This window comes from Plecotus auritus, assembly GCF_963455305.1.
Source record: "Plecotus auritus genome assembly, chromosome: 6".
NCBI lineage: Eukaryota > Metazoa > Chordata > Mammalia > Chiroptera > Vespertilionidae > Plecotus > Plecotus auritus.
In genome coordinates this window covers 150,797,369-150,816,908 of record NC_137773.1, presented here as the reverse complement: position 1 = coordinate 150,816,908, position 19,540 = coordinate 150,797,369, and the positions used below count along the sequence as shown (strand labels likewise).

Below are 19,540 nucleotides of genomic sequence, written 5' to 3'. Positions count from 1 at the left end.
TGATTATGGTGGTGGCTGCACAGTTGTGTACATTTGCCGGAACTCGGCAATCTGCACACTTTAAATGTGTGGGTTTTAAACATATAAATCATACATCAATAGCGTTAACTTTAAAAAGAAGAAATGCCTCCCTCAAAAGGAAGCAGTGAAGGAGGAAGGGTGTTCCGTAACTAGAAGATGGGTCACATCAGCCCTCTAGTGTTGTTATAAACAGGCTAAGTCTCTGCCAACAGTGTGGGAGCCCCAGAGAAATGGAGAGAAATGAAGAGACCCTGCCTGCATCTCTTCTTTGTTTATCCCAGCCACCTGGGGTTCTGGACTGGAAACCAGTATGTGCCTTGGGTACCTGAGTTGTTGGCAGATGTGGCTGTGGAGTAAGGGAAGAACAGCTAAGCAAATCTCAGTGGCAAGGAACTACCCCGCTCCTGCCCTGCCCCCGCCCCCCCCCCCAGCAGGTAGGGACAGCTGCCTTTCTCCTTCGAAGGAGGGGATCTACAAAGACAGCATCCCAGTTGGGCTGTGGGGATTAGAACTCCGCCTGGGGATTAGAACCCTTTAGGGATGTGCTTCAGTCCTGATCCTGATTATTGTCTTGGGTTCAGTTCAGAGGCAGAGTTTGAACTGAGTGTGGACTGGAGCCAGGCCAGCGTGGAACAGCCCTCAGGAGCCTGACTCTGCTTGTCTGCTCGAAGCCCTGCTGAAGCTAGGAGTCCTTTGATCAGGTGGTGAGCTTACCGGGAGCAGAGGTCATCAAGAATCGCCACTAACGGGTTTTTGCAGCGGGCAGTGTCCATAGCTGGAAGAAGAAAAGGAGAGGCAGAGAAGGAGAGTAAAGAAAAATAGTATTTACATCTGCATCTTGGCTTCATCTTGAATAAATCTAGTAACCTCTCTGAACCTCAGTTTTGGGGAATAAGACCCACCTCACAAGTTTTTATGATTGATCTATTTATAGGAGTAAAATACCTGCAAACAAAATTGATGTTTAATAAACGTGTATTATTATGCACATTAGTGTTTCCCACCCATGGATAAACTTACTTTTCAGAATTTGCCAGAATTTTATCTGCCAATCTGCATTTTATTACCCATGGTGGGGAAAGAGCTAATAGCAGCCATCTCTGTGGCTGAGATCATGGTGGTAGTTTATCTGGAAAACACAATGCCACACTCCACTTAGCCCTCAATAAATATGTGTTGAATGTGTGAATGAAGAAGTGAACAAATGGTGGGATGATAGAAGAGAACTCAGGTTTCTCCTCTTCCAGGAAGCATTCCTGGGTTCCTCCAGCTTTCATGGGCCCCCTGTCAAATGTCTGCATATAAAATCTCCATTCAGTATAGTCCTGGATGATAGCCCACCTTCCCTCATGTCCTCCATGTTCTTTGTGTTTGTTGTTGTCTCCTTGGCTTGACCTGGACAAGATTTTATTAGTGTTTCCTCCAGAAAGCTACCTCCATGTTTACATTGAATTATGCAGGCATCTAAATCCATATATGTATACCCCAAAAGAGAGAAATAAAGAGGTGGAGGGTGGGTACCCTTATAATCATATAGGACATGGACTAAGATTTCTTCTTTTCTACCTCATGGGGTTTTGTGAAGATGAAGATGAAATGTAAGAATCCTTAGTTGAGTGCCTGGTACATGGTAGGTCCCCATAAGTGCAAATTTAGAATTAGTGGTAGTATCAGCACCAGTACTGGGAGAAGTGGGGATGAGGGGGAGGAAAGCCTTAGTCCCCAAACACACAGCCTGGGAGGCTGCTTTCCAAATTCAATTGTGAAATCTAATTCGTGCTCAAAACCTAAATTATACCTTGGAGTACGGGCATCCTGCCTTGAAATGGGGAATCAGGCATTTCACAAGGATGCACAGCTGTGTCGCCTGAGCCGCTTTGTTCCAGGCAGACAGTGAACCTTTGGCAGCCGACAGGGCAGTGCCAGACAGCCTGCAGCCAGCCGCCCGCCGGGCCTGTGAGAATACCAAGCAGCCCTGCAGGACGCTCCGGGAGAATATCACAGGGCTCGGGAGCAGGCGAGCTGTGTGCCAGAGAGAGCAGACAGCATTCTCTGCCGTCAGCCTCCACTTGGGCCTCTGCCTGCCCACCCTCCTCTCACACACGGCCACCAGCCCTGCCAGCCTCCTCGACCTCCTCAGCAAGCTCTTTAGTGAGGAGGAGGAGGGGTGCTAAGATGTGTCACTCAGACTGTCAGCAAGCCGCAGAGGGTGTCAGGTGAACAGCCCCAGTGCTCTGTGTAGTAGGTGACCCTCGGCACCAACAGGCCAGGGCCTATGTCTTTTTCTCCTGCTCCTGCCTCTGGGGAATTGGAAGGAGGCGTAGACAGACGCTGGTGTGCGTGGATCCCAGGACTGTTCAGGGGCTTCCTCAGGTGAGGAGCGCATTGGACCAGACCTCTTGGGCAGGCCTGCGGGCTCTGCGGGCATTGTTATTAGGTTTGTAGGAGACACCATGGGCTTCTCTAGGGCCTTCCGGGCCCTTGATGGGGCTGCCATCCAATAGTGTCCTCCTGTCTGTCCTTCTTCCCCATGGCTCTCGTCAGAACCTTCCAGAGCACGCCCCCTGCACCAAGGAAGCCAATGCTGGGTGGGGCCCGTCCCTACAACCCAAGTCCTGGCAAACCCTCTCACCCAGCCCTTTATAACTTTGGAAGGAAATGAAGGTCAGTTTGCTTATGTCACAGAAATGGAACCTTCAGCGTGGGCGCGGCGTGGGCTAGGGTCTTGGGAGGGATGTGCAGGAAGTGGGTCCATCTCAGCCTTCTCCTGTCTCTGTCCGCCAGACGGGCTGGATGTTTGAACTGGTTGTTAATCACTGAAACAAGCAAAGTATAAATGGGACAAATAACACACATGCGCACACACACTCTCATACTGTCACATCACCGAACGCACATTACTTACTGCTTTCTGTTGTTGACATTGTCTACAAAGAAATAAGTATCTATAATTTTGTAAGCATTTGGCTACAAATAACTCAAGTGCGTGGAATTACTTAATTAAGTATTCTTTTATTCTCACAGTTTTCAGAAAACTGTGCTCCTAATGCGAGTCAGACAGTGAGCGCAGTTCTGGGGCTCTCAGTGTTCAGGAACCTCCCAGCCCCGGGGAGTCCCCTAAATGCAGTAGAAACTAAAACCACAGTTACCTCCTGATGCATACCTGGCACTGTGTGGGGCCTCTCGCCCCTCAGTCTCATATTCCCACCCCTGACAGTGGCCTAAAGTCAGGCATTATCATCCTTATTATGTAGCCGAGGAAAGCAAAGCTGAACTGATTTGCCTGAGGTCCCACAGCTCGCCTGATTGATCCTACATCCCACTGACCCCAGGCCCATGCCTTCCAGCCTCGCCACTGAGGGCTCTATGGGGAGATGGGCCACAACACGGATGGGAACAGCGTGCCCAGGGAGCACTGGGCAGGGAGCCCAGTTTCTGTCCAGAAGAGGCGAGGGACCCTGACCTTGTCACAACACAGTGACAGTTCAAGTTGGGTTCCTAGCAGGAAAGGGGTGTGGGCAGGAGTGCTCAGTGAGGATGGATGTGTCCGTGCCAACACCTCATCTGGCTTCTATGTGTGAGGGACAGGGCAGCGCCACCCTTGGTGAAGATAAAGACGCTCTGATTTCCATGCAGCCGCTTCCCTGGTCAAGAAGGTCGTAACTGTTTATATCACATGGGTAGCCCTTACCCTGACCCCTCCGTTGGAATGTGAACAGGTTAAAAAACAGTGTGTTCAGGTTGTTAGACTCCCTGACCATTTCACCCCTAAGCTCCACGCTTTGGCTCTGCGAATATTAAAAAAGGTGAGACTCGGGTGGAATATAGATCGAGGCAGCCACGCTCATGGAATTTTCCTCCTCTATCTTTAAGTAGGATCCAAAGTGGGTCTGTGGGTGCAGATCTCACCCAGGGAGCTGGCAAAGTTGCCTGCAAACCTCCCTTCAGCTAAGTCCCCTTCCAGGATCTCCCCCTGGATGTCCTCACCCTGTCTGTCTCACCTCTGTGGAACAATTTTTTTCCATTTTTTTTTTAACTTTGGCACAATGTTAAGCTTGCAGAAAAGTTGCAAAGATAAATCAGAGAGTTTCTATATATCCTGTACCCAATGTCCTCTGCTGCTCGCATCTCACATTGCTATGGCGCGTTTGTCACAACTAAGGAACGAAACTGATAGATTATTACTTAACTGAAATCCATTCTTTATTCACATTGTCTTCATTTTTCCCTCATGTCCTTTTTCTGTGCCAGGACCCCATCCAGGAGACCCCACTACATTGAGTCATTATGTCTTCTTAGGTACCTTGTAGCTCTGACAGTTTCTCGGCCTTTCCTTGTTTTGATGACCTTGACAACTGTGAGGAGTACTGGTCAGATATTTTCTAGAATGTTCCTTAATTGGGCTAAGTGTTTTCCTTATGATTAGACTGGGGCTGTGGGTTTGATGACGGGAAACTGCCAAGGTTAAGTGCCACTTTCCTATCAAGGGTACTCGCCGTGACTTCATTGCTATTGGCGTTGACCTTGACCACCTGGCTGAGGTAGTGTTTGTTGGGTTTTGTGCTGTAAAGCATAGAACATTTTTACAAGCCTTTTCCTTTTATTTGGGAGAACACAGGGCAGTCTGGACTGGTGCATTTGTGTTCTTTCCCGTGATGTCAGCGAGATGTTCCCTGAATGCTAAGGATCCTGTTCTTTTATTAGAAGCCGAGTTGACCTTTTCAGGCATCTCATTCTGACTCTCATTCTCATTGTTTGGGGAAAGTCTTTGAGAGAACATCTTTGTTGTGTGAGTTTGTGCCGCTGTCACAGTTGATTTTCTTCCCTTGTAAATTGGCAGCTCCATGAAGGAAATGGTCATGTCTTCAATGTGTGGGCTCCACATGCTCTATACATATACTGCATACATACACATATTAAAGTCATATCTTCAACATGCGAGCTCCATGCACCAGCCTCTAGCCTCCTCCCAGCCCACAAAGTGCACGCACGCCAGAAGCTTCGTGGCGCTCCTAGGACACATTTGCTCCTTTCTTCCTTGGAAGCTGTAGACAGAGCAATCGTGATGCTGTGGAAAGAGCCCAGAATCGGGCGTTTCCCTTTCCTGAGTCTGGGCAGGAGCAGAGGCCAGTAGGGGGTCCAAATCAAAATTAGCCTGTTGAGCTCCGGCACTGGAGACTGGTGTCAAACCCCAGAGCGGCCACTGGACGAGCAGCAACTTCCCTTCTACTCAGAGGGTGTTCCCATCACTATTGCTGCCTAGCAAACCCCAAACCTTCATGGCCTAACAATACTCATCATTCATTTTGCTCATAAATCTGTCCTTTGGGCAGGGAGCCCTTGCCTCTGCTCCACCGAGACCCACAGGGGGAACTTGACCGGGGCTGGAAGACCCACTTTCAAAGTGGCTCATTCCATGGCCGGCAGTCGATGCTGGCTGTCCCTGGAAGTCCAGCTGGGACTGAAGGCCAGGGGCCTCCGTTCCTTCCACCTGGGCCTCTTCATGGGCTCTCAGTGTGGTGCTGGCCTCTGAGAGCAAGCACCAAGAATGGGGACCGGGCAGGAACTGTCGCCTTTATGCCTGGCCTCAGCAGTCACATAGCATCTCCGCAGCCATTGTCACCACCCGCCGCCCAGGTCCCAGGGGAGGGAACGCAGACCCACCGCTCACTGGGAGCTGTGTTTTTAATTGGGATCATCACAGCTGTTATGTCATTGCCTGTCTGCATAAAGCGCTCCCCTGCTCACGTGGGACATTGCTTTGGATCAAAAATCTCTGTCCCTAGGGTCTCAAGCATCCAGGGTCAGAGAAACTGGGTTTTAAATTCTAGCACTGCTACCTGGTGGCTGCTTTGGCCGTAGACAAATGACTTAACGCTGTGTTAGCATGGATGTGATGGGAAGTCTTGGGCAGCAAACTTATCGTTTTTGCCTATTTCCTGCTCCCAGGAGAGGGCCTGTGGGGTGTATGTATGTGTGTGTGTGTGTTCACACGTGCATGTATGTGTCTTTGTTAGGGAGCTGTGATCTGTCAGCCCCAGAGCTGCAGCACAAGGTAAATGCACAGCCAGAGGTCACGGGTGTGTCTGGGGCACATGGGCCCCATCTCACATGGATTTCTTGCTTGCAGCGCTTTGAGATTGTACTCTGGGAAACACAGTCATAAACCTCATCCATTCAACTGTTGAGTCAGTGATCTCCAGACATTTCTGGAACCAGGTGATGGCCTCAGGTAGCTGTAAGCACCAAGCAGAACCTGACCTTTAGCCCTGTGACCAGAGCCACATGCCCAACAAGACTTGATGGAAGGGAACATTTGGGATGTGGCTGCCTGGAGAGAGGGCAGCAGCAAAGATTTGTACCCAAAACTCCTCGCTTTCATAAAGAAGCCAGGGTCACAGGCATGAGTACCGCTTAAGAGCAGTCACCCAGCTTACCCTGCGGTAATGAGTTATCTGTATTTCTGAGTAAGAGAAACTGCTCCGAGGAATGAATTTATGTTTGGTCTTTAAAATGAAAGGGGACATTGAAGTTCAGAGCCCCTGGAATACTGGGGTCACAGTGGTGGAAGGAGAGCACTGTAAGTGCAGGGTGTTAGTGGGATTGGGAGGCCGTGAGCTGGCCCAGATCCCTCGCAGCCCTAACCCCATACAGCTGGCCTGGGCCAGGGCAAGTTATTTCATTGTGTCGGGCTTCCGCCTCCTCATCCGTAAGGTGAGAGAGTTAGATATCAGAGAGTCCTAATTAAAAGTCCCTTCCAATCATAAGACGATCCTCTTGAGATTAGTTTCCTGGCAAGATTGTACATTACTGCCCTGTAGGAAGCAGGCTCCCTGAGGGTCAGACTCGGTATGCTGTGGATACTCTTTTCTTGTGTTGTTGAAACATCAGATGCAGAAGCTGAATTTCCAAGTGTCTGGTTATTTATGGCTGCCAACAAACCACCCCAAAACAGTGGCTGAAAGGAGTAAGTTATTTTATTCACAAATGTTAGGGTTGACTGGGCTCAGCTGGGGGCTCCCACTTGGGGCGTGTTGTGTGGTTGCCATCCAGCAGTGCTGGGCCGGGGTCATACTCGGCTCTTCACGATGTCTGAGGCCTGGCTGGGGCTGGAGCAGCTGAGCCCCCTCTCACTCTCCACATGGTCTCTCGACTCCCTCCACACAGCAGCCTCTACATGGGACTGAGGCCCCCAAGAGAAACCTGCAGAAGCTGTGTGACCCATTCTACTCTGGCCTCGGACATCATGTGGCGTCACTTCTGCTCTGTTCTGCTCATTGAGGGGGTCACACTGGTCCACCGAGGTTCAACGGGAGGGAGACAGACTCCACCTCCTGGTGAGAGGAGTGTCAAGAACTTGCAAATACCACACATGGGGGAGGGCCAAGCTGCCTGCTGCTTACCGATGGGGGTGGCTTAGAAGGCTTCTCAGACGCCTTCAATGGTGCCGTGGGGTTTAGAGGCAATGGAGAAATCGCTGGCAGTAGAAACCTAGTCTGATGGGGAGAGATGCTCTACTTAGAAGAACATGTTTTAAATTACAAGGAAAATGAGCTAGAACTCTGTTTCTATGTGTAAGGGAAAATGTATCCATGTGTCCTGTATGTATGAGTAAGCAATTTTAAGAGAAAAATTTTACCTAAGTTAATTAATTAAGCAGTGGGATACCAGGCTCCAGGAAGAGGAGAAAATTAGAGCAGGGATTTCCAGCCCTCTTACTGTACTACTCCAAGTCCCCTCCTCCCACCCCTGTTGGTTGCGAAATAAAGTTAATTGGCTGTATTGTTCAAAGAACACCCAGTGTGTCCTATAGAGTCCTGAAATGGAGAAAGAGGAACACAGGTAAGAGGGAAGAAGAGTTAAAAGACCGATGATAGAAAATCAGTTCCCAAAAGATGGTGGGTCGTTGCATTTGATTGTACCCAGCAGCCCGCGGGGTGGGCATTGAGAGAAAGTTGAGACTATAGACCCTAGAGCCAGGCAGCCAGGTTCTACTCTCAGCCCACCACTCCCCAGCTGAGTGAGAGTGGGCTGGTCCTGCACCTCTCTGTGTTTTTCCTCGGGCACAACAGGGAGCTAATAGCACCTGCCTCATCGGGTTGTTGTGAAGACTGTGTCAGGACAGGCCCAGCCCTGCGAGCAGCACGTGATGTGTAGGAAGCACTCAGTTCATTTTGGCCATGGCCCTCTTCAATTCCCTCCTTGCCTTTGCCAGATGCAAATGTCATGCCCAATATGGACACTGGGCACCCGACCAAACAAACAGAAGGAGCAGGGCCTTTTCTTCCCCCTGGGTCCTGGGATCATGGATGCATTGGAATTCTAGGTAGGAGGAGGCCTGCGTAGACATCTGGGCTCCCATCAATCTGTGGGTTTCCACCCCGCACACACTCGTCCTTATCCCGACATGCTTTAAAAATCGGTTCCACATTTAAAGCACGTCAAGCTAGATTTTAGTTTTAGTCTCTCTTATATATTTGGAATTTGAACCTCAGAGGCCATTATGCAAAACAATGCAAATGATATGCAAAGAGGCCCGGAACCCCGATTGTGGGGAGCAGAGTGAGCAGGCCTTGAGTGAAAATTTGCATCTGCTGAGAGGAAGGCCTTGCACAGCTATTGTGACAGTATGCTGCCCTTTGCCTTCAGTGGTTAACCTATCGTGCCCAGGAAGAGAGGTAAACTCAGGTCTGATTTCCATGCTGAAGGTGACAGTGGAGGTTGAAGGTGTTGGGCACTGTGACATTGTAGTAGTTTTTATGATGCAAATGGAAAGTTGCTTTGAAATAATAGCTAAGATCCAGACTCTGGCCCCCACCAGTTGTGTGTTCTTGGACAAGTCACTTCCCTCCCCGGCTCTGGGAAATGAGGGCATTGCATCAAGTTACTTCCTGGGCCCTTTGCACTGTGACAGCTGCATGTCTCCCTCCGGGTGCAAACCCTTTGCAGCCAGGATGGCGTATCCACTCATTGTACCAGAGGTTTACTCTGCATCCAAAGAAGAAATGGCTAAGAGGTCACGGAACAATCCTAGAGAAAACTGACTTTAGGGTGTGCAGAGGCAAACAGATTTTCTTACACTGTGAGACTGACACAAGCAGGGTTCCAGTCATATGTTTCCAGCTGGGAGGATTTTAGCCCCTGGAACATTCCTGGTGGGAAAGTCTGGGGAATTTCTTTCCTGAGTGCTATAAAGACCAGGATGCATTCACCCCTCTGCCTCCATAGTGCTGCAAAAGTTCTGGAGGCCAGAGTGGTCCCACCCAGGCCTGTCACTGGAGTCAGCGGGGGGCTCTCTGAAAGCTTGGCAATGCCATTTCCGCTGCCACAAGACCATTGTGTCCTTGGCCTCCACCTAGGAATCATCTGAGCCCTTCAGTTTAACTCCAGCTGTTATGGCAGCCAGCAGCTGGGCCCAGGTGGGACTAGACAGCCCCTCTCTGACTCAGCCCAGGGGCGGTGCAGGAGCAAGGAAGTGCAATGGAACAAGCCCCCGTGGAGCCGCGTGGGCCAGTGGGGATGAGAGCTGCAGGGTGTGCTTTTACCTGGATGATTCGAGGGGCGTCTACTCAGCTCCTCCCAGGTCCAGCGAATGTGAGTTCCCCTCTCTAATCAGCTCATACCTTGCCCTCGGATTGATTTTCCCCATTTCACTCACCTCAGATCAGACCCCATGGCTGATCACTTCCCCAAATGAACTACCTGCACACAAGCCCCTGCCTCCACCTCTCTTTTTTTTGCGGGGGGGGGGGCAGGGGGAGGGGTCTCTAATGTAAGACACTTGGGCTGCCATCAGCAAGTACCACTGACTGGGTGCTTGAGCAACAGAAATGTGCTTTCTCACAGTTCTGGAGGCTGAAGGCCAAGGTCAAGATGCTGACAGTATTGGATTCTAATAAGACCTCCTTCCCTGGCTTGCCGAGGCTGCCCTCTCACTGCGTCCCCTCGCGGCCTTTCCTCTGCACAGGTATTCGAGCATCCCTGATGCTGCTCTCTGTGTCCTCATCTCCTCTTGTCAGGAAACCAGTCAGACTGGATTAGAGCCCACACCATGGCTTCATTGTATCCCAGTCACCTCTCTAAAGGCTCCGTCTCCAAATACTCACACTCAGGTACCGGGGTTAGGGCTTCAGCATGGGGACTTGGGGGTGCACAATTCAGTTAATAACAACACCAAGGCCCTCAGGAGCCAAGCAGGGCCTTATAATGGAATGTCCCTCAGAACATCAGAGGCCTCGATACCGGTTCTTAGATCGCCCCTGCGGTTCAAGCTGCAGGGGGGAGGCGGACTGAGCCTGAACTGGTCAGAGCACAGCAGTACGTTCCTATGTGGATGCAGCTCCCGTCCCCTTCTTCCTCCTCCTGTGCCATTGGTGCTGTTTAACCAGGAAAAACATGCATGTGGGATCCAGCCCTGTTTCAAATACTTCTGATACTGTGGGACCTCGAATGTGTTACTTAATCTCCCTGAGCCTCAATGTTCTACCCCAGCGAGTGTTTGAGGACTGAATCACGCGTGAAAGACAGGGGTGGGGTAGCTGCTTGGTAACTAGTTTTCAGGACTGACTTGAACAAGCAGCGCACGCTGCTGATGTCTAGGCTACGTCACGAATGAACGTTTGGAAAAAATAGGTTGTTTAGGGCAGATTGTTCCTAGAGATCATAGGTGCTACAGTCTCTATTGGAGCTACAGTCCTCAGCCTCCCCCATCTCCTCATGGAGAAGTGCAGCGTGAGGACACTGGTCCCCTCCAAGACCCCACGCCCCACCTAAGTTGGAGGTGGCCCCAGGGTGGTCCTGGGCCTCAGGTCCAAGGCCTGCCAGGAACTGATCTCCCCTCTCTGCTCCCCGGAAGCTCACCAGGCCCTTGCCTTCCCTGTCTGCAGCTCCGCTGACTGTCCCAGGAGCTGGCCATCAGCCCTGCTGGAATGTGGTGGGGGAGAGGGGCCTGAGAGAGTGGCCAGATGGAAATCGTTTCTGCTCTGCCATTGCCAGGCGGCCAGCAAGGCTGAAAGAGGGGGAGAGAGGGACCCAGGGGCTCATGGGAACAAGCAGGAGTCACAGGTCGGGATCAGGCTCGGAGGCCGCTCCTGGGCGAGGCAGGCCGGCTGTGTCCAGGTCGTGTTTAGAAGGGTGGCTGGTCTTCCGGTCTAGCATCTGAATAGATCCTCTGTCTCCCACATATGTGAGTATTATTTTTAAAGATGGGCACATGCCGTTGTGATTAATAAAATCCACACATATTTCAACTTGTTTTTAAATTAATGTTTTTCTCCTTGTACACTTTCTCAATGAACTAGTGTGTACATTTTACAAACTGACCAATGGGCAAAGCCCATGACTTTCTTTTAATGCTCTAAAGCAGCGGTCGCCAACCTTTCAGACTTCACGGACCATCAGTGGTCTGCAGACCACCGGTTGGCGACCGCTGCTCTAAAGGGCTCCTCTACTCAAAAAACCTGGCCGCCACCAGTGATTTCCCACAGAGTTCAGCCGCGTGAGCACCACAGGGAGCGCAGGTGGCACCAACGACACCGTAAAGCCAGCGGCCTTCCTGGGACGCCCCTCCCGGGCTCTGTGCTGGTGCCTCGCAGGCACCCGACCTGGCCGCCCCCTCTGGACCCCTGACCCCTCTGCCTGTCACCCTCCAGTGGCACCAAGACGTCCCTGCGTGTTGTGGGATTGCTTCTGGATTTGCGGGAGCTCCGCAGGGACAGAGGCTGCCCTGTTCCCTCTGTGCCCTCCAGGGTCCGGGAGCGGGCAGCCCCTCCTTGCCTGGCTGTTGAGGGGCCTGAGGAGCAGGGTCATAGTGGAGGACTGAGGCAAGACGAGGGAGCTGGTCAGCCGGCCCACCTAAGCCGTCCTCGCTGGACCCAGCGCGGCTCCCACGTAGCAGGCCTTAGCCTCCTGGCTGCAGAGGCCCGCGGGCGCTCGCTGTTGGAGCAGCTGCCTGGGCGGCGGGCTGGTGGCGTGTCAGAGGCCTCTGGGGAAGGAAGGCCGGCCATTAGCTGGCTCTGTCCCTGGGCTGGGTCTCCTCCTGGCAGTGCCTGGTGGCACCTCCCTAACAGACCGGCCCCATGCGGTCAGGGCGGCAGCCGGACCTCGGGATGCCGGGGTGCTTCCCCTGAGTTCTGGGGTCACGGGTTCTCGGGTTAGGAAGGCCTGGGCTCCCAGACTCGCCAGGCATCTCACCTCTGCCCTCTGTCTCCCTCAAGGCTTCCTCCTGACCTTGGCGCTGACCGAAGCTCTGGCGTTTGCTGCCCAGGAACCATCTCCCACGGAATCTCTTCAGGTCCTGCCTCCCAGCACCATGGTGACCCCACCGCTCAGCTCCACCAGTCGCTCCGCCCTGGTGGCCGCCCCCTCCAGGGTGACCTTGAGCCCTCATCCTGATGGGCCATTCTCACAGGCCGAAGCCGCTGTGGCAGCAGCAACACCCTATCCAGAGGGACACCCTCCTGCAAACACCGCCTCCACCACGATGGCCACAGCCACCGCCCGCCATGCTGATGGCCCCCTGAGCACAGGGCCCCTTCCTGCTGCCATGGCCACCGCCTCCTCCCGCCCAGAGGGCCGCCCCCTGGGGGAGGCTGGGCCCACCATCCTGCTGACAAAGCCACCTGCAGCCACCAGCCGCCCCAGCCCAGCACCCACCCGGGGGGCCACACGCAGACCCCCCAGACCGCCCGGCTCTGCCCGCAGGGGTGCTGGCGGTTCATCCCGCCCCGTCCTGCCCGCACTCGGGGGCCCCTCGGGAAGAAAGGAAGGCCTGCGGGGCAGGAATCAGAGCTCCGTGCACCTGGGGCAGAAGCAGCCCCTGGCGAGAGCCTTTCAGGTCTTCAGAGGCAACGCCACAGGGTCCGTGGAGCCCGAGCCCTCCGCCCTCACCCCCTGGAATTACTCCTCCTTGCCACAGACCCAGACAGTGGCCGCAGCCACGGCGCCCAGCAGGACCACATGGGCACCAGGCACCACCCCCTTGGTGCGCACGGAAGCCACGCCGGGCCTTAGAGCAGACCAGGGGGGTGGTCCTACCCTCACGAGCCCAGGAGGGCAGCCGGACGCCGCCACAGCCTCAGGCGCCCCCGCCAGCCCACAACCTGCCCCAGTGCCTTCTCTGCGCCCTCGCGGTGACCCCCACGACAGCTCCAGCCGCAGTGACTCCTGGCTCACTGTCACCCCTGGGACCGGCAGGCCTCTGTCCGCCAGCTCGGGGGGCTCCACGGCTGCCCCGGGGGCCCCCCGGGCTGCCTTCCATGCCAGCGTCTCAGCCCCTCCCGAGGGGCTTTCTCAGGGAACATCCTCAGCGACACCCTCAGCCCCGTGGGCCCCAGCTCACCCCCCCGGGGCCTCAGAAAGCACTGTCTCCCGAGCCGAGGAGGAGGCTGTGGCCGCCCCCAGCAAGACCGCCCGGCTGCCCCGTCCTCTGTCCACCGTGGTGTCCACGGCCACAGGGAACTTCCTCAACCGCCTGGTCCCTGCGGGGACCTGGAAGCCGGGCCCAGCCGGGAACATCTCCCACGTGGCTGAAGGGGACCCGCCTCAGCACAGAGCCACCATCTGCCTGAGCAAGATGGACATTGCCTGGGTGGTCCTGGCCATCAGCGTGCCCATCTCCTCCTGCTGTGAGTGCCTGGTCCTCCCCACCCCCCCCTTCCTCTCCCTCCTCCACACCAGCTTGCCCGTCCCCAGAACCCCCTGGCCCAGGGTTGGACAGTCCCCACCAGGTGGGCGGCAAAGCTGTTCAGAATCCCAGGAAACAGGGATCGTGGTTCTCCCAGCTCCTGGTCCTTGGCTCTGCCAGCCACAGCTCAATGCCCACTCGTCATACAGGCACTGCTCCCAGGGGCGAGGAGGACCCCGCAGGGAGTCCAGTTTACCCTGCACGTTGCAGCAAGGAACACCGAGCTGGGAGGCAATGTGGCTCACTCGAGACCCCAGGGTTAATGAGAGGCAGGCTGGGAGAGAGCCCACAGCACCTATCTTCCAGCCCAGTGCCCCTGCCATGGCACCACCCAGCCCTCCAGGGTCGCCTGCGACTGCCTGTAGTGGCGTGGCAGTGGCAGCAAGGAGCCTGGGTGAGACTGGGCACTTGCAAATTACAGCAGAGCCCTCACCTCCTCTCCTACATCCCTTCCACATTCCTTCCTGTCTTCCCTCTCCTCCCGCATCTCTTCCCCTCCTTCTGTCTCTCTTCCCCCAAGAAAGAAGGGCAGAGCAGCTGTGGTCTTGCAGGAAGTTGTTAGCCCTGGCAACACAGTGCCTGTGGCTAACGGAGGCCTCACAGTTACCTGTGAACTGCGCTGTTCGCTCCCCCAGTTTTGTGTGTTCACGGTGGTGTGAGCTGGATGCCGCGTGGACCTCACCCCTGTCCTCGGCTTCCACGGGCGTTGGTGGGGAAGGACTCTCTCCCCAGGTGACCGGCACTTCCTTGCTGCTGCTTACACACACACACACACACACACACACACACACACACACACACACACACACACGTGTCTCCATAGAGAACCTGATGCTGTCACTCAGGACCGAGGGCTTCCTTTATGTCTTCGCCAGGGGCTTGATCCGAGATTCTTAGTCTCTCTGATAACCTCACAAGAATGCTCACTGACCTCAGCCCCACCCCACCCACCCCACACAGCTACCATCCGGCCTCCGCTGAACCCTCCGGGTGAGGAACCCCTGTGTGCTCACTCGTGGGACAGCCGTTCTCCCTCGGGTTGTTACCCTGCTCTCTTGGGGACCAGAATTTGCTTCCTTGTAATTTTCACTCTGTTTCCTAAGCCATGCCCTCTAAAACTACACAGAACCAGTCAGTCTGCTGGCCCCAAGACTGGAAATGGCTCTCGAGGTCAGTCTTCTCTGCCCAAGCCGCTCGCCCTGTTCCTGCAGGTCCCTCCATGGGCTGCATGGCCCTGGCCCGGCCCCCATCACGGCCCCTCCAGTGGCCTCCAGCCCGTCCCAGCCCCCCAGAAGGGAGAGGACAGCGTCCCACACGCCCAGCCACGCAGAGGGGCGCGATGGTCCTTTGTTCAGGCAGCGCATCCTGGCATCGGCGTCGTGGGTTGTACTGACCGTCACGTCTCACCCTGGGCTCATCCGCTCTCTAGAGGAGCCCAGCCCCAGAACCTTCACACAGAGGAGGCCGTAAGGCAGGCCGTCTGGCCATCAGGCCAGGAGTGTGTGCCTTTAACATGGCATGGTTTCTGCTTGCACTGCGCTCCAGCCAGATCTGTTTAATCTGGATTCTGGATCCTCTCCAGGAGCTGCCACTCCCGGCTTTCTGTCTCCTCCCAGGTGGAAAGCAGAGCAGACTTGCCCTGTCAGGGTGAGCAGCCTGTCTGCTCAGGGACCTGGGTCACAGAAAAGTGAATATGTTTGCAGGTTGCAGGTTTTATTGTTTCATTAGGCAGCTTTATTATCGCTCATGGAAACACACGTGTATTCTTTTCTTTTTTCCTTAATCCTCACCCGAGGATATGTTTATTGATTTGAAAGAGAGAGAGAGAAACATCAATCGATGGCCTCCCGTACATGCCCAACCAGGGATCAAACCCACAACTAAGGCATGTGCTCTGACTGGGAACTGAAGCCGCACCCCTTTTGGTGCACAGGACGACGTTCCAACCAACCGAGCCACACCAGCCAGGGCCACACATGTTTCCTTAAAACTGATGGTCAGCTTCTAAAACAGAAGAAGGAGCCCTAGCTGGGTGGCTCAGTGGATAGAGTGTCAGCCTGCAGATGGAAGGGTCCCAGTCCGGTCAAGGGCGTGTACCTCAGTTGCAGGCTCTTCCCTGGCCTTGGTTGGGGTGCGTTCAGGAGGCAACCAATTGATGTTTTTCTCACATCGATATTTCTCTCTGTCTTTCCCTCTCTCTTCCACTATCTCTAAAATCAATGGAAAAATATCCTCTGTGAGGATTTAAACACACACACAAAGAATGACAATGAGAAAATATTGCACTATTAGCCAATAAATAATTAATCATGGTCATAGTAGGAAGTAACCACATTGGAGACAGCTTTCTGATTTTCCATCCTTCACATGTGCCCAGAGACTCTAGTTTACAAAGTGAGTTCCCATTGTTTTTAACCATTCCAGCCTTAAAACAGACTCGCCAGAGGAATAAAATAAAGACAGAAACAAACACGCTGGGCGAGGAACACACCTACAGGTGGGGAGAACATCACCAGGTGAAGGCTTCCCCGGGGCCCCAATCACACGTGAGTCCATCCAGATCTGGTGGTGGAGTCTGTTTGATGGAACACGCTATCTCCCGAGTGCCCATTGTGTGCCAGGAACTGGCCAAGCACTGGGCAGTCAGCGATGTGTGCTGTGCTCCCCCGTCCGGAGCTCTCTCCCCGCCGGCTTCCTCTTTGCCTGGGCTGGACAGCAGGAGTAGAGCTAGCCTTTGCCCCTACAGGCCACACCGGGGCTTTGCCGTGCTAGTCCTTTTGCTGTGTATGCGTGTGAGAGCAGAGCATATCTTACCACAAAGCCAGAAACCCCGTGAGCTGCCTAAGCCGTGCATAAGCTCGTCAGCCACGGCATAAGCAAGGACGCACCTGCCACAGCACCTGCAGAATGCTTCTGGCACAGCCTTCAGGCGCTGGGGGTAGGACAGGTACTTGGTCAAGGATGATACGCACCTGTGTTCACAGCGGACCCTGTAGCCTCGTGGACCTCTGTCCCCACTTCCTTAGGCATCTCTCCCGCATTTCCACTCCCCTGAGCTCACTCACCAAGGCTCCTGCCTCGGCCTTGGCGGCCCTGGCTGCCTCCACACACAGCTGCTGTCCTCAGTCATGGCCCCGACTTCTCAGGGTCATCGTTCACCTGGGAAGGCCCAGGGGAGAGGAACATTAAGAAAGAACACTTGTCCCTGCAGGACGCTGTGCTCTTTCAAAGCACAGGTGCGTGCGGATGCAGACTGTTTTCATAGCTGCACCCCAGGCCGAGGGCTCTGTCTCAGACCTTCCTACAGCCGGCATTTATCCTAAAGCCCGCTTGGCAGCCTTTCAAGAAGGGCCTCCTCCCTGGCCATTTGCCAGGTATCTCAGGCAGTGTGGGTGGTAGACAGGACCATGCATAGATTCTCTCACATCTGGCTTTTCAGTCCAGCCCTGGCCCTGCTTTTCTCCACCCTCCAGAAGCCAGTCTCCAGATGGCGGGGACCACTGAGCAGATGGGTGGGTGACTCCCCTGCTCTGGCAGAATCAGGGGGCAGTCTTAGCAAGTCTCAGGCCTGCCCAACAGGGATGTCACCGATTCCCCTGCCCTCCCAGGTCGGAGCCCCACCAAGAGCCAAAGGACAGGTGAGCCAGCCAGAGCCGCCACACAGGGTTTCAGAGGGCTGAGGAGTGGGATTGATTGGATCCAGGCCTCCCTGGGCTGGGGCAGGGGAGCCATGTGGCTCCTGAGCTGGTCTCTGCTGCCACCATCAGGGCACATGGTCCACCACCTCCCACTGGAGGCTCTGGGCCTGGTGCTGAATGGATCCTCCCTAGCCTGTCAGCCCTCTGGGTTCTCACCAGCCCAGTTTTGTGTCTCTACCAGGCTCCCTGGCCTGCACATGCCCCATCCGGTCCTGAGACTGTGGAAGGTGAGGGCGGGACACAATGCCAGCTGCACATGCTTTCATCGCCACGCGCGGTGTGCGGCCGTGTGTGCCTTGCCCCAGAGCGTCCACTCCCTTCCACCGTAGGGTCCGTCACCGGAGCATCCGTGCAGGGTTCACAGACCACATTGGTGTGCACAACATAGCTCATGGCTGTCTTAATTGTTCTGAGAATGGTAGTCAAGTCCGAATGTGTGTGTACCTTTTACCACAGGAGATCAGGGCGAGAAGGAAGTGTGACCTGGGAGGCTTCTGAGCCAGGTGAACAGGGAGGGAGTAGCCTTCGACAAGGCAGGGCTGTCCACGCGTGTCCTCAGCTGACCGGCGTCATGCCCAGGCTCTCAGCTCTGCTCCGTGCTGCCCAACCAGCGCCCCCTGGTGGGGACCTCCTGGGCTTCCTCGGGCATATTCCCTTGGGTCAGGGTGGGGAGTCAGGCAGTAAGTCCCCAGCCTGGCTCCCCCAGATCCATGGCCTCGTCCAGTCTGGCCGCCTTCCACACACTGAGGCCTCCCCTCGACCTCCCCCCTCAGCCTCCAGGGAGGGGAACGATTGCCCACAGCCTGGCTCATCACACTCCTGATCTCTCCTCCCCTCCAGGGCCCGGTTAGTCATGTACACAGTGAAGGGCCAACCTGAATTGTGTCGGCGCTCCCTGCTCTCTCTCATTTCCTAACTTTAGATCTGCATGGACCGCTAGTGAGGAAGCCTGTGTGATGGGAAGTCTTGGCTTGGGGACCAAACACACCTGGACATCATCCCAGCTTCCCACTCGCAACCTGGGAGACATGGACAAGTTACTTAACTATTGGTCCAGTGCCTTCTCCCCTGTTAGTCCGGGGCCTTCAGGAGGCAGACACCAAGACAGGGTTAGGTCTCAAGAGGTGAAATATGAAGGGCAGGGGCTAGAGCACAGGGAGGGCCTCGGGCTGCCTGCGGAAGGAGCGGGAGAGCCCAGCGGGCGTGGCTCAGTGGTTGAGTATCGGCCCGTGAACCAGGAGGCCAGGGTTCAATTCCAGGTCAGGGGACATGCCAGGTTGCGGCTCGATCCCCAGTAGGGGGTTTGCAGGAGGCAGCCGGTCGATGTTTCTATCTCTCTATCCCTCTCCTTTCCTCTCTAAAATCAATTTTTAAAATATTTAAAGAAAAGGAAGGGGGGGGGGAGGGCTGGAGGAGGAGTCTCGGGCTGTAATGCAGTTTTAAGGGCCAGTGGAGTCCTCAGTCCACAGGGCGTCCCTGTCCTGCAAGAGCAGGCCTGCCCTGGTACCCGCCGCCGTCCGTCGTGGCTGGGAGCAGCCGGGGAGCACGGCCTCGGCACCGATGCGGTGACGGGTCCCGGGGCAGCAGCTGGGCCCTCAGCAGGGGATCTGAACGAAGCATTTTCGTGGCTGCCTTACCCACTCCAAAGAGACGACGCCTCTAAGGCCCATCGCAAGGCCTGCCGTGGAGAAGGTGTTCCGTGCGTGCCAGTGGTCGTGTGGCAGGTACGGTTCATCCTGCTGTTACGATTTGCTGTGCCTTCTCCATCAGGCCTGGGAGGCACGTTTAGCAGGTGTTTGCAAAGGTTGAGTCCTCAGGGAACCAGCAGGAGTTCATTTCCATTTCCTGTCACACAGTGAGCCTGTCCCTGGAACCATGCCTCCCCCTCAGCACAGGGCTCAGGGCTCCTCCTTCCTGCCACACGTCTGACAGGGCCGGGATGATGCCCACGGCCCTCCCAGGAGGCCCAGAGCACTTGCTGAGTCCGCACTCGACTTCAGAACGCGAGGAAGTAGAGATCGTGACATCCTGGGAATCTTCACAGCTGTAGCCTTCGGAGGAGCAGAGCAGTTGGAGCTTCTAACTGAACCGGAAGGGGGTGGCTGGCACCTGTGTTTGCACAGAGCTGTATGTGCAA

The 19,540-nt window shown here is 54.9% G+C and overlaps 1 protein-coding gene across 2 annotated transcripts in view; it reads left to right on the top strand.

Moving 5' to 3' along the window:
* TMEM108 (transmembrane protein 108) overlaps window positions 1–19,540 on the top strand; it is a 256,362-nt gene that overhangs the window by 228,719 nt on the left and 8,103 nt on the right. For both annotated transcript variants that reach the window (XM_080672230.1, XM_080672231.1), the window contains one exon: window positions 12,237–13,646. In XM_080672230.1, coding sequence (XP_080528356.1) covers window positions 12,237–13,646 — 1,410 coding nt within the window. The remainder of the gene's footprint in view (window positions 1–12,236; window positions 13,647–19,540) is intronic.